General features: G+C 61.0%; 1 protein-coding gene and 1 long non-coding RNA gene across 10 annotated transcripts in view; one reads left to right on the top strand and one right to left on the bottom strand.

Moving 5' to 3' along the window:
• The window catches only part of LOC122693720, a 72,696-nt gene extending 60,254 nt beyond the window's left edge, over window positions 1–12,442 (top strand). The window contains exons 3-4 of the long non-coding RNA XR_006340984.1: window positions 6,917–7,849; window positions 7,886–12,442. This is a non-coding gene — a long non-coding RNA (uncharacterized LOC122693720). The remainder of the gene's footprint in view (window positions 1–6,916; window positions 7,850–7,885) is intronic.
• Window positions 1–14,305, bottom strand: part of TTC28 (tetratricopeptide repeat domain 28) — a 575,247-nt gene that overhangs the window by 10,154 nt on the left and 550,788 nt on the right. For all 9 annotated transcript variants that reach the window (XM_043901459.1, XM_043901460.1, XM_043901461.1 and 6 more), the window contains 6 exons: window positions 12,437–12,581; window positions 7,240–7,419; window positions 4,985–5,705; window positions 3,494–3,618; window positions 874–1,105; window positions 319–395 (listed from right to left, as the gene is read on the bottom strand). In XM_043901459.1, coding sequence (XP_043757394.1) covers window positions 319–395; window positions 874–1,105; window positions 3,494–3,618; window positions 4,985–5,705; window positions 7,240–7,419; window positions 12,437–12,581 — 1,480 coding nt within the window. The remainder of the gene's footprint in view (window positions 1–318; window positions 396–873; window positions 1,106–3,493; window positions 3,619–4,984; window positions 5,706–7,239; window positions 7,420–12,436; window positions 12,582–14,305) is intronic.

Genomic DNA, 14,305 nt, shown 5'->3' with positions numbered 1-14,305 from the left:
CCAGGCAGGGGTCACACTCTGATCTGAGTACAGGATCGCCTGCTGGCTTGGGGCGGTGGTGGTCAGGGGTGCCCAGCGCAGGAGGCCCCTGGATGCAGAGGTCAGGAAGAGCCCTGAGCCCACAGGGGACTGGGGCCCCTTGGGCATCCTCTGAGGCCCTAGCGCTGCTGGCACTCAGCGCCCAGCTCCTCCATGCTGGCTGATCTGCCCCGGCGCTCGCCTCTGCCTCTCATCCCGAGGGCAGAGCTTCCTGTCAGGGTCGGAGCTCTGTCCCCCAGCGCGGCCCAGCCCCCGGGCTCTGCTTCCCGCTGGACTCACCCGGCTGATGAGCTGCTCGCCCGTCTCCGAGGCCGTGATGAGTTTGCAGAGGGCTTGGAGGGCAGGGTTGGGCAGACCTACGGCAAGGAGGAGGCGGGCGTCATCCAGAGGGGCATGCTGCACCCTGTCTGCGCCTTCCCAGAGGAACGCTCCCCGAATGCTCAGCTTTGCTCCCATCTTCAAAAGCTCAGCACAGCCAGACAGTGTGACCAAGTCCCACCTGGATGGTCTCTGAGAAGGGCAGCTGGAGGCTGCACCTGGTCACCCCAGGACCCTGACTGGTCACTCAGGCAGCGTCACCCCCCCACCAAACAACACACGAAGGGGAGCCCTGTGACCGTGTCATCCTGGGTTCGGCCACAGGGCTCTGTGGGGCCTGAGGCTGCCGACGAGACGGAGCCGCTGCTGTCAGCAAGGGGCAGAGGTGGGGGTCACAGAGGGAAGCACCAGGCCGGGAGGAGTCTGTCGGGGACTCTGGAGACCCCGGGCCCTCCCTGTCCGAGGGCAGCAGGGACCACGGCCCCCACCCTGCGCGCGCTGCCGGCCGAGGCTCACCCAGCAGGGACTGGATGGTGCTGCTGCACTGCTGCAGCCGCTCGCCCGGGTCGGAGGTCGGGAAGAAGACGGCCGCTGGCAGGCCGCTGGCCGGGGGGTCCAGCCGGAAGCCCACGGCGGTGAGGAGGGCCTGCCAGCCGGGGATGCCGCCCACTTTGTTCTCCACGCTCTGCTGCGACGTGTACATGGCGTTGCGCTGCCCGTTCTGAATGCGCTGCAGTGACTTCTCCACCTGCAGGGGAGGGGGGTGAGGCACCGCTCTAGGCGGGGGTGGGGACCCCAGTTTCTCTCCAGGTGGCTTTGGGGGAACACACAGCAGCAGCCAGCATCTCGCAAGGGAGGGGCCGCCACTCAGAGCCAGCGAGGGCTGGGGGGCTCCGAAGAGTCGTGTGCCTTCCCTAATGTGGCTCCAGGCTCTGGGTGCCTCCACGCACACAGGAGGTCTGTCTGGAAACCCGTCTCCTGCCCCACACCCTGCAGGGCTGACTGCCCGTCACCAGGACAAACCCTCAGGCCTTCAGGACCCCGCACACACACGGGGCGGTGCCTTCACGGGGCCTGTGTCTCCCAGGCCTCCAGCTCTTCTGCCTGCAGCACTGTCGTCGGGACCTCCCGCACGCTCCGGGGCAGCCAGGTAACAACCAGCCCCTCAGCTCTCCAGGAGCCTCCACAGCACCTGCAGCGGCCGCCACTTTCCCTTGGCCGCTCGTCTCCTGAGATGCCCCCTGCCCTGCACCACTGGAGGGGACAGAGCACTGTCCAGGATGTCCCTAGAGTAAAAGCCACGGATGCTGGGGGATTGCCTGCTTGTCCCGTCGTCAGGACTCCATGCTTCCACTGCCTTGGGCCCAGGGTCAACCCCTGGTGAGGGCACGAAGATCCCAGGAGCCATGCAGCACAACAAAAACTAAGATAAAAATAGATAGCATCATATCTAGAGGGCACCCTAAGTGTGCTCAAGTGTTAAAAAACAACCCTTTGCCAGGTAAGCCTACTTTTAGGAACTTAGCCTGGATAGCCGTGTTTCAGAAGTCCAAACTATAGGGAATTCCCTGTAGTTAGGGCTCTGTGCTCCCACTGCAGGGGCACGGGTTCAATCCCTCATCAGGGAAGTGACACGTGCCGCATGGTGCAGCCAAAAATGAAGAACCCTGGGAACTGGGGGCTGACATCACAGGTAGGAGGAGACTTGAGTTCCTGGGCAGGACAGGTGGGCAGCCAGCTGCTGTCTCTCAGGCTGGGCGGGCCCTGGAGACGCGGTCTGCTAGGTAGGTAGGGAAGGACTGGTGGATTCGACCCGTGGGCCCTACACTCATCCCCAAAGGTGAAGCCGAGAAAGAGGCGAGAACCCTGAATGTGCTTTGAGGGGCCCTGAGGCTGGATTCCCGCCCTGGGGGGGCAGCGCCAGCGCCTACAGTAGGAAGGGGGCACCGCCTGCCAGAGTCTGGGTGCTGAGCAACTTAAGGGTACGTTCAGCTTGCAGGCACAGGTTAAAACCAGTTGAGAAGGTCTCCCCCAAATTCTCAAAGCATGTGAGTGCATCTACCCAGTGGGGTGGGGGTGCTTCCTTGTGTCTGGCCTGAGAGCTGTCAGAGGTCAGCCTCCAGCAGTTTTATTCACATATGCTGACTTTAAAGCCTGAGAAAACCTTCAGACAGACCTGAGTAAGAAGCGTCTGTGGCTGACTCGTCGCTGGAGTCTGCCCAGGCCCCTGGGCCGTGCCCCCCCCCCCCCCCCCCCCCCCGCCCAGGATCCCCAGAGAAGCCCTCGCCGACTCTTCCCTCCTGAGCACCTCTGAGCTGCCAGGTGGCCATGGGGGGGCTGTGGGCCTTGTACTGGTAAAGAGCGTGGATGTGGTGGGAACTTCCCTGGGGGCTCAGTGGTAAAGAGTCTGCCTGCCACCCCTGGGTCGGGACGACCCCCTAGAGGAAGAAATGACAACCCACGCCTGAGAAACCCCGTGGACAGAGGAGCCGGGGGGGCTGCAGTCCCTGGGGCCGCGAAGAGCCGGACACAACAGTGACTAAGCTAACAGCAATGGATGCAGTGTGGGCTGCCGCCATGTGTGGACAGGGCCTGGTCTTTCTGGCAGAATTCCAAGGAGGCTAAGAATTCTCAATTATTTGAAACTGCCTCTAGGTTACCAAAATGAAGAGGTGGAACAAGTTTCATGTCACTCCTGGCTTGGTTTACCACCTTTCAGTTCTGTAGGCAAAGGCATGGGGACTCTGACTGTGTCCTCACCAAGAGCAGGGCCAGGCTGGAACTCTCCCAGCTGACTTTAGGGAGAGGCCAGTGTGCTCTGACTATACCAGCTCTCGGCTACTGGGACCCTGTGGGGTGCCAGCTACTCACCTTTTCTCTAGCCCTCAAGGTAATCTTGAAAAGGTACATTTTTATCCCCTTCCCCTCACAGCTGAGGCTCAGAGAGCAAGGCCATGTGCCCAAAGCCACATGGCTGGAAGTGGCTGTGGTCAGGCTTTAAGCCAGAATCCCGCCCGGCCCGAGTGACAAAGTCCCCTCCATCTGCTCGTCCCCTGCCCCCGCTGCCGCGGGACCCCCAGCCTCACTGCCGCTCGAGGCATCGCAGCCGGTTCCCCGAGGGCCCCGCACCCCTTACCAGGTGCAGCAGCACTCGCAGGGCATCCCGCGCGCGCTCCGGGTGCTGGAGGATCTCGGTGAGGGCCTGACCGATGAGCGAGGAGGGACTGTTGAGCTTCACGTCGCTGCCGATAAGCATGAACCCTGTGAGGACACGGAAGCACCTCAGGGCTGTCCGTCCCCAGCCCAGCTCGTTCGCAGAGAGCGAGCAGGGCCTGCCTGGATAGCTGCTGCAGGGGCTGGACCGGGGCAGCCACTCACTGGGCAGCTTGACACCCCCACCCCCACTCTAGGAAGCGACGCTGTTTCATCACTCCGCGGGTGAAGGTGCTCTGCTGGGCAGGCTGCTCAGGGAGGTGCCTCTGCGCTCCTGCTGTGCTGAGCAAGCCCGGAAGAGGCCCTCCGCCGGCTCAGCCCCCATCCCGAGGAACGATCTGCCCTTTTTCCCCTGAAATTCACCGGTGTCTGCTGGGAAGGAGGGGCGCTGTGCTGGACTCCTCATGTCACCAGAGGAGGGGACAGGAGGCGGTTCTCCCCCAGACAAGCACGTGGGGCCTGCGCCTGGGGGAGGCAGCTCAGAGCAGCTCTAGGAGCGCTAGGTCCTGCCCCGAGTAACGGGGAGAAGGGCTTCTGAGAATGAATGCACCAAGGCAGTTTTTAAGGCTAACAGGGCAGCATCATTAACCCCCATTTCCCCCACAACAACGTTGGCTTTTCTACTGTCGCTGAAACTAAGCTGACAAAACGTCCCTTGCACAGGCATCCTGACACGCTGGGGAGGGTCCTGTCAGGACTACGGCCAAGCGCAGGGCTCGTCCCCACAAGCCCTGCAGAACCTTCTGTGGGACCATGTGGGGGCCATTTTTAAACAAATGAATGGTGTATTTTTTTGCCATGAGAACAGTATTTTTGGTGTTCCTGTTTTAGGGATCACTGCAGCATGGGTAGGATTGTGGCTCAGCTGGTAAAGAATCCACCTGCAATGCGGGAGACCTGAGTTCAATCCCTGAGTCGAGAAGATCCCCTGGAGAAGGGAAAGGCTACCCACTCCAGTGTTCTGGCCTGGAGAATCCTATGGACTGTATTGTCCACAGGGTTGCAAAGAGTCAGACGTAATGGAGCGACTTTCACAACTACAACACCGCTCAGGTCACACAGCTCAACACGGAGCTGGACTGAGCCCAAGTGCCCTGATGACCAAACCTCAGGCCTTTCTATGGCGCTGACTGCTCCTTCCTACGTCTGGGGGTCACAGGAAGGCTGTAAATGGGGTCCCCAGCACACACTCTACACTCACACTTGGACAGCGAGCCCTTCTGCTGCTCCCTGCTCAAGAGACCACTTTCCTACCAGAGGAGTCAGGGCTGACTTGGCAGCACGCCAGAGTGTCAGCCAGGGGACTCTCTCCTGGAGCCTCTGCACTGTCCTCCCCAGAACCACCCAGCCCTCTGACAGGCGCCCGAGCCCCTACCAGGCCCCCCCGGGCCTCTGACAGCTCCCGCGCCCCTACCTGCCCAGTTGGAGGGGTGTGAGAAGGCCTTGCTGCTCTGCACCACCTTCATGGCCTCGCCCAGCGCCGCGCTGGCCTTCAGGCCGTTCAGCAGGGATGAGTACAGGGCGTGCAGAAACATCTTGGAAGCGGCCACGGGCACGGGCCACAGAGACACAAGGACACATTGCGCACCGGCTGCCAGGAAGGCCCGCGTCAGCGCCACCACCCCGTCGGCCGTGATCTTGCCACTGGACTCCTGGGAGGAGCCGAGCACCACCAGCTTGACGGGCAGCCGCAGGTCCAGGACGTCGGCGGCCGTGAGCAGCAGCTCCTGCAGCGGCGGGCAGTCTGAGAGGCTCTCACCATCGCTGGCGTCGTCCTGCACCCGCAGGGACTCGGGAATGGTGTAGGGGTGGCCGAAGGAGCTCTTGCCGCCCGCAGGGGCACCATCCACGCTGGGCGTGAGGACCAGGGCTGACAGTTTCCAAGAGATGTGGGTGGCGAAGTGCACGCACTCAGCCTGCGTCAGGGCGCTCACGACGCGCTCCTTGGTGGCCACGCTGCCCACCAGCGGCTGGCAGCCCAGCAGCTCGGACACCATGTGGGCCTCCTCCTCGGCCGCTGGCATCGGGCCCCACAGCCACCGGTCCATCACCGCTGACGGCAGCTTGGGGTTGCCAACCACCGCCGCCATGGACGTGGAGCTGGAGTAGGCGGGCGGGCTCTTCCTCAGCTGAGACTAGGAGAGGAGGCAAGGCGGGCGCGCCGGTCAGGGCTTCCCCGGGCGCTCGGATGCCCGCTCAGGTGGGGCCCACCTGTCCTCCTGGTAACCTCATTCACTCCACTCTTCAATACCTTCCTGACACAGGGCACGTCTGGCTGAGAATCACACCTGCTGTGACAAGCTCTTGAGAATAACCAGACTAGACAGGTGGTCGGAAAACCCCATGCTGTTTGTCAGGCCCGGGGGCGGGGGGGCGGTGGTGGAAGCAGGGGCAGGGTGTGGGGGGTACCAGGTAGCCTGCCCCACATCTCCCTCCCACAGGTCCCCCCGCAAACCCCTCAGTAAGGGGGAACCGACGCCACAGGGGCGGCTTTGTTTAAACCTACAGAAAGCAAGTCACTCTCAAGGGAAATAGGGCCAAATTAAGTCCTTTAGAGGCACTACCACTGAAAAGATTACAGCCCCTTCAAAAGAGAAACCTCCCTGAATTATAAAATCAGCATAAAGAAGCCCAACAAAGTTCTGATTTCACCCCACAATGCCTTCTGATGTTTTGAGGGGACACATCAAGTGTCAAACTATTTCAAAATAATTTTCTGGTGCTTCCACCTGGTGCCGCCTTCTGGGAGAGCAAGGCCTGTGGGAGCCTGTGGGAGGCAGGACGCCTGTCCCTGGCTCGCCTCTGCCCGCTGGGCTCCCCGCAGCGGGAGGGGTCGGCCCTCAGGCTGGATGCACACAGCTCACTCATCGACAGGATTCAGTCAACTGTGGGCACGAGGAAAACGGGAGAAAATAATTTCTTTCTCCTTGAACTGAATCTGTCCCATGTGAAGGATGATCCAGCAACAAAAACAGTCAAAACTAAGCTCTCCAAAGCCCATGGGGCAGAAACTGGCCCGGTGGAACCCTGCCAATGGCCAAGGTCAGCGGAGGCTGAGATGGCGCCCGTGCCCAAGCCTGGGGCGGAGTGCCGGGGCAGGAGGGAACCCGGGTCTCAGGGTCCCTGGGCGAGCTGAGAGAAGGGAAGAGGGTTCAGGGCTGGCTCCGAAGGCCCTCTAGTCAGGCAAGCAGGGCCAGGGGTGGCAGTGGGGTGAGCCCTGACCCGCGGGGGCCCACTGTTGCCCCACTTGAGTCCGTAGAGTTCATCCTGTGCTGACTTTCACTGAACGAGACGGGTCCCCTCTCCCCTGAAGGCCACTCATCGTGTTGGTTCTGTCGCCCCACAGCGCTCTCCTCCACGTGACGCTGATCTCATCCATCTGCCCTCCCTCCCGCGGCCCCTCCACGGTCAGCCTGCGAATGGGTGCGGCCTCGGGGGAGCGATCCACCCCCACAGATGCATGACCCACCTCCAGCCCAACTCGGCGCTGTGACTGAGCTCCTATTCTGGTGTCAGAGCAAAGCAGCAGAGACAGAGAGGACGCCCGGTGCCTCCTGGGTGGCTGAGGGCTGCCGGGTTCAGAAGGCTGTCCCCTGCCTTTAGACAGATCTGCTCTGAGGTCCCTGTGGCCTCTGGCCGTGGCCCAGCTCGCTGGGCAGCCTGACTTACCTTGGCCTGCGGGCCGAGGGAGCGGATGGAGGGGACGGCAATGAGGGCAAAGCGCTCGTACAAGTACTCGTTGGAGGAGCTCCCCTTCAGGAGGGCGAACGGGATGAGGTAGAGGTCCCCCTCCAGGACCAGGACCAGCTGCCGGTGCCGGCCCACGGGGCCGCTGGAGTGCATCAGGCCCTGCGGGGGAGCGCACAGCTGACGCCGGTGGATGCCTGCCCCCCAGGGGTGCACTCGGGGGTGGGGGCGCCCGCCTGCCTCCCTGGCCCCGCCCTGAGGGGGAGGGTAGGGGAGCACGGCCAGGGGGAGACTGGGGTCACCCGTCACGGAGGGGGTGTCCCCAGAGATAAGGCCCAGCAGGTCATCTGGATGTTCGCCAAGGGCAGTTGCCCCGAAAGCGCTCTGCAGTCACGGTCACCCGGAGCAGCGTGGAGGGACCTGTCTCACGGCACTGAGGGCTCGGCCGGGGTGGGACCACTGTCCGCGGGTGAGAAGCGAGACCCAGTGTGTGGACAGAGGCTCCGAGACCAGGACGACACCCCTGGAGGAGGAGGTTCCGACTGCGGGGCCTCTGTGTCCCTCACTGGCTCTGCAGGGCTGTCCCCACCCAGTCCCCTGAGACTGGCGGGGACTCTGACGCTGACAGGGCCCCCATGTCACTCCTGGAAGGCTGGGCGGGACCCGAGGGGTGGGCGCACACAGACCAGTCAGACACCTCATGCTCCAACAGAGCTGCTGCTGGAGACTAAGGCCCGATGACTCTGGATAAAGAAAAGCAGGCGACGGCTGTGAAGCCTGGACTGGACACAGGGTGGGTGTGCATAAAGATGTGGTGGCCACAGCCCGCGGGCACCAGGTGCCGGGTGGCCCTGGGCGCTGGCTCGGGGGGCTCACAGCCGGCGCCCTGCCCTCGTCCCTTGGCCACCCGAGCTGCCGCGTACCGGGGGTGAGCGCTGGGCTGAGGCTGCAGGGGGTGCGCAGCAACCACGACTGAAAGCTACCAGGACCGTCTCCAACCAGAAGTGCAAAAGTCCAAATTCAGCCCACTCCACTGTGCTCTCTGAACCACAAACAATAGACCACTGGTTCCCTGGGGAGTCTGAGAAGTGGAGGAATCTGGCTGTGGAAACGCAAAACCAGTGGGCGGCCAGAGCCAGAGGGGTCCCCTGGACCCCCAGGGTCCAGTCTCCTGGCCACTCCAGGCCACGTCAGCTCCAGGGGCTGCTCACACGCAGGGGCCTCTCTGAGGCCAGGGTGGTGACCACGAGCCCACACCCCCTCGGTGCAGGTGGGCCTCGGCTCCCCCAGAACCTGCTGGGGTCAGGCTGAGATGGGGGTGGTCGAATATCAGCTTGAATCAGCCCACAAGCCCTGACCCAGGGGAGGACGCCGCTTGCCCGGCGGGCGGGCTGGCGTTCTCACCGCTTCCGTGGCCCAGACAGCTGGCTGGTCAGTGCCTCCATTCTTCCTGCTCCTCGTCAGCTGTGGAGACGCCTCGGGCCTCAAGTGACGTCTGTCCTCGTGGGAATGTTACTCCAGAGTCCCCAGCAAAGACCAGACAGCCTGGCAGCGCCCACCCTGCAGGCCTGGTGCCCCGTCCACACTCAAGCATTGAGGGCCGGCTGTTCTGTGGACGCGCATCCCCTGACTGCCTCCAAAGCCCCCCGTCTTCTTACAGACCAGCTGTGACCAGGCGGTCATCTCCCAGTAAGGAGAAGTCGGGTTACCACACCACTTGATTCGTCTTTACAGCCACGACTCAGCCAAAGCCATGCTCTTCTCCTAACCAAGCCCCTGGCAGAGCCAGATCCCCCCTCCAGTTCTCAGAGGGGAGGTCCTGGGCCACCCCAGAGCTCTGGTGCCTGGGGAGGCCAGGTACTGACCTAACCGACGTGACCGGCAAGTTGGAAGTCAGTTTCTGCAGTCCTGAGCCCGATGACTCCACTTAGCCTAAGAGTGGTCTTTGGTCAACAGCAGAGGTGGATGCGGATGACCTTTCCTTCTGCCCAGAAGCATTCACTCCTCCCACCTGTCCAACTATCTTGGGTTTGACGACCATAAACACAGGGAACAGGGGATTTAAATACATGCAAATAAATATAAGAAGGACAAAGACCATAACTAGAACAAGCCCAGAGACTTCCTAAATCACGTACAAAGAGTGACTTGACAAATCCTAGGGAATGTTTGCCTCTGAATCTGGTCCTGGATGCTAGCAGCTCCTGGCCCTGGACGTCCAGGCCTCGAGGCCCCGTCTGTTCACGGAGAGGGCGGCCTGGGACCTGCGTGCATGAGCGGCTTCATGCGCAGCAGCCTGTGGCTGCGAGGGGCTCCTGAGGCGAGTCCAGGCTCAGGCGTGAGGCACTCCCCTCCACTCCAGGGTGAATGCTACGGACGCGCACAGGGTCTGGTCCCTCTCACACTAACCAGGCGCACTTCTTTGCGTCTCAGACAGGATTTGACTTAATGTTTGCTGATGACTCGTGAGCAGATGGAACGGGGACTCCTCAACGATAACTGGACATGCTTGCCGTGTCCTGACAGCAAAGGACGGTGGGCTTCCAGGAAAGAGCCACAGTGGTATTTCCCTTCAGCTAAATTCAATCAAGTCCTGGTGCAAGCCAGCGGGAAGACATCATTCTGTTCCACTTTTCATACCATCTGACCTAGGCTCCTAGCATCAGGACTGTGGCTAAACAAAGGCAGTTGTTCAAATAATTATGAGCTGCATGTGAAGAGGCTAACAGCTTTAGTCTTGAAGTGTCAGTGATTCATAATCTTGGACTGGGTTTTGATGTGTATTTTCATTGAAAACATGGAGAAGGCCTGGCTCCATCTGGCAGCTGACAGCGCGAGAGCAGTGGATGGTGTCGCCCTCTAGTGGCCTCGGAGCAGGGTGGGAACGGCCAGCCCACCGACGGGGAGGACGGTCTGGGAGCACAGGGCCACCACCTGCCCCATGTCTCCTTGTGTCCAGGAGGCGGTGCGCCCAGCAGTGCCCGGCACGTGTCAGTAAACACTCGTGGGACAAGACAAGCTCCTGAGGGAAGTGTGTTCACTGGACCACAGTGGGTCCCGAGAGGTGCTTCCCCATCCCGTTCCCTCTAACGGCCTCTGAGAGGTTTCACTCCACGTCTCTTTGGAGGCTGTCTGACTCCTTCACTGCGTTCAAACTCCTCAGTCACAAATGAGAACACTTTTAACATCAGGAACTGAGCATTTTCACCCTAAATGCCTCCTTCAAGACGGGACCACACTGCCAAGGGTCACATCTATTCTCATGCACAGCTCCTGGGCACATGCACATTGGGGACCGGGGTTTCCTTCCTGTCAGTCATACAAAGACTGTACAAAGACTGTCATACAGAGTCACTGTTCCAATGAGTTTGGGGCTCGAGTCCATAAATCTTCCCTTCCTGGCACCCTGGCGGAGCACAGAGGTCCAGCCACGAGCAACCACTAACCCCACTGGCAGGTTTTTATTCTTTAAGTCACAGGGCAAAGTCCTCAGAGAGAGAAATTGTCTAAAAGTCACAGGGCGGATTCAGAAGGGGACCCATAAGGGACAACTCACAGTTGAAGCAGCCCCTCCACTGAGTGGAGATGCTGTGATGGATGAAGGGAGGGGCCGCCCCCGCCCCCGCCCCAGGACTTCTGCCTTCCATACCAGGAAGAGCCGCTCCAAGCCCTGCCTTCTGGGGCCCAAAGGGGCGCATCCTCCAGCAAAACAACTGGCGCTCAGGTGCCGGTCCCCTGAGACACATCCCTGCACTTGGGATCTGCCCAGATGTGAGCCAGGCCCAGCACCCGGCTGGGGGCCAGGGTCAGGGGCTCAGCCTTGGAGCTACCGCACAGGCCCGGCGGCTTCCTTCTGCATCCGAACCTCTCGGAAAGCTCACAGCTGCCATCCCAGAGCGGTCACAGAGAACCCACTCACTGACTTAGGTCTTGGGTCTTCTGTTTTGCATCCAGACTAGACCCGAGAGCCAAACGCATCTCTGGACCACGTACCGCCAGTAAGCTTCACTGAGTGCCAGCATGCGCCAGGCCCCGGGCCGGCCATGGGACACGGGGACGGCGCTGCCCGGCCGCACGGCCTCCACCGGCCGCCACTGACGCAGGCGCCTGGCTGTTCCCAGGGGCCTGTTACGAACTGGGTGTTTGTCTCTTCCCAGATTCATGCGTTGACGCCTACCCCCTCAGTGATGGTGTCTGGAGGTGGGACCTTTGGGAGATAATTCGGTTTAGATGCGGGCAGGAGCTCCAGGAGGGTCCCCTGTGAAGGGGACAGGAGACCTGAGTGTGCTCACTCTCTCTCTCCACCACGTGAGGACACACGAGAAAGTGGCTGTTCTCACGCCAGGAAGCGGGCCTCCACCAAGAAGCTGACGACGCCAAGCACCCTGACCTGGGACTTCCAGCCCCAGAACTGTGAGAATCCAGGTCACCCAGTCGGTGGCATTTTGTCACAGCAGCCAGAGCTAACCCACAGCTGTGGGCAGTGACATCTGGCGGGCTCATGCACAGCCGTTCAGATTCACGAGATCCCTGAGCCCTTCAGCAGCCTCGCACCCGGTCAGAGAACCGCGTCTGGACGAACAGTGATGGGCAAAGACCAAGGCCACAGAACCCAGTCAGAGGCCGCGCTCAAGCTTCTCGAGAACTCAAGTACAAGGACGAGTCTGCCGCTGGACCCCGAAGTGGAGTGAGTCCTCCCAGGGCAGGGGCCGAGGGTCTGTTCCCTCAGGAAGTAGCCCCTGGCTTGAAGCTGCTCAGGCGAGACCCTCGGATGAGCAGTGGGCAGGGGAGCTAACATGGGCGCATCTCCCACCCTGACTGCGGAGATGGGGGGATGCGTGCTGCCCTGGGCCCCCGGACCTCCCCAGGTCTGAGGAGCATGCTGGGAAGGAGCAGCATCTCATGTGCACCTGAGACTCCAAGGTTGACCCGACCGCCAGCCGGGAGACTGGCCAGGGCCCGAACCTGTGTCTGCCCCCTTGGAGCCCAGGACCCCATTTGTGGCCCAGCAGCCCCCTTAGAACAGCGCCCACATGACTGTCTAGAGGCTGGCTGAGAAGCCCCATGTCTGGAAAACCCCTGCTGTCTCAGGAGCCTGTTCTGTGTCTGGGGGCAGGGGCACGGGGTGCTGAGTGGGAAGTGATGCGTCCTGACGCCAAGGGGCCGGCCGGGCACTTACCCCTTCCATGGGCGCCACAAGCAGGTCGTACAGGGCACGGAGCGGCGGCCTGGCGAACGAGCTCTGCCTCCTGGGAAGAGAGGAGGCCCCGTCCTTGACAGGCGATGCAGCACTGCCCACCAGGCTGGTCACGCTCTGGCAGCTCCTGGGGAGAGAAGGGGGGCTGAAGCCGGCAGGAGGCCACCCTCCCCCTCAGGTACGTTCGCCGCACCGTGAGCACGGATACACCGCGGGCGGCCCAGCTGCACACAACATCGACACGGGCTGTGGAGCCTTTCTGCATAATCAAATGTCCCGAAGCGCTGTTCAAAACATTTAATTACATCCTCGTGTGGAGCGACTGGGCAGGCAAACGTGAGGACCATGAGAATTGGGGCAGCCGCCAATCTGCCAGGAAGACAGTGCCCTGAGACCCGTTAGTGTCCGGGGCGGGAGCCGCAGACAGAGGCTCGTGGTAGCCCCGCCGGAGCCCCAGAGCAGCCCGAGGGGCAGGTCAGTTCAGGCGTGGCTGCAGGTTCTGTTTTGTTTTTCATGTACGTTCCATTGTTTCTAGGCAAAATTTTATCAGTACAGATGGTATTTTCAACCCCAAGACCCCAACTTTCACACTCTTGATGTTAGGGGAAGCACACTGACTGAAACCACTTACCCTGGCCAGGCACCACAGTAAATATTTGCGTGAGTTATTTTATGACAGGAGGTCCTGGTAAGGAACGCAAGAACTAACAATCTACCGCCAACTGGAAGACTTCCAGAGAGATCAAAAGGAGATGTCACGTGTCCTTCCACCTCCCAGAATCCTTCTTGCTGGCATCCATCTTGGCTGAGCAATGCATGCACCGGCAGGAAGAGCCCTGCGTAAGACTGGCCAGAGACAACCCAGAAACTGACCCCATCACCATAACCTTAAGACTGCGAGCCGCGTGGCAGAGCAGTCTTCCTGGGCTCCCTTCCCTCCCGCTCTCCCCCAGGGCGCCCCTTCCCAATAAAGTCTCTTGCTTGGTCAGCATGTATGTCTCCTCAGAGAATTCATTTCTGAGTGTTAGACAAGAGCCCACCCTCAGGCCTGGAAGGGGGTACCCCTTCCTGCAACACCGACACAGGATGAGAGCATTAACTGAGTCACTGATTCACGGAGCAAATGTTTCCCGCCGGGCACTGATGCAGGCAGGCCCTGGGCAGTGAGAGAGGACAAAGGACACGGCTGAGAAGGAGGAGGGATGGCGGCGGGAAACAAGCCCACTCCCTGCAAGGACAGGCTGCCCCTCAAGTCTTGCTAAACCGGCCCTGCAGCCTGGTCGGCGTGGCCTCAGCACAGCCTCCAGTGACAGGCTCCACAGAACCAGTAGACAGTCAGTGGTCCCTCAACCCTGATTCAGACACTGCACGCTTCAGGAGTTTCTGCTACACATTTAGGACCATAAGACACAGAGCAGGTCTCACAGCAGACTCAGCTAAGTCAGTGCTCCGGACACAGGATCGGTGGCTCTGTGATTGTTACCAAAGGGAAAAGCAGAACACCCTTCTGCCCAGCCCCCACCCCCAGTCCCCGGGTCAAGCCAGGGTGCTTGACCATCTAAAGAAATGATGTGAAAAGTTTATTTGCATTTTTGAAACCTGGCTTTATCCCCTGGCCTTACCCCCACCCTGCAGTGTTCTCAGAAACATCCTAACTCTAAACCCTAGGGCAGTGCCAGGCCAGGCTGAGAGCACCCCCCGCCCCCACCTGCTCCTACAAGAGAAGGAAGGGTAGAGGACTCGAGGGCCTGAGAGCCCACTCACAGCGCCCGTCCGTCACCCTCACTCAGAAAACATGGAATCACGAGTGACGGGCCGGGACACGTCTTTGCCGTCAGAGCCAGTGAAGCA

This window comes from Cervus elaphus, chromosome 5 (genome assembly GCF_910594005.1).
Source record: "Cervus elaphus chromosome 5, mCerEla1.1, whole genome shotgun sequence".
Lineage (NCBI taxonomy): Eukaryota > Metazoa > Chordata > Mammalia > Artiodactyla > Cervidae > Cervus > Cervus elaphus.
Note: the sequence above shows the minus strand (reverse complement) of the source record. Positions and strands in the feature narration are given on the sequence as shown.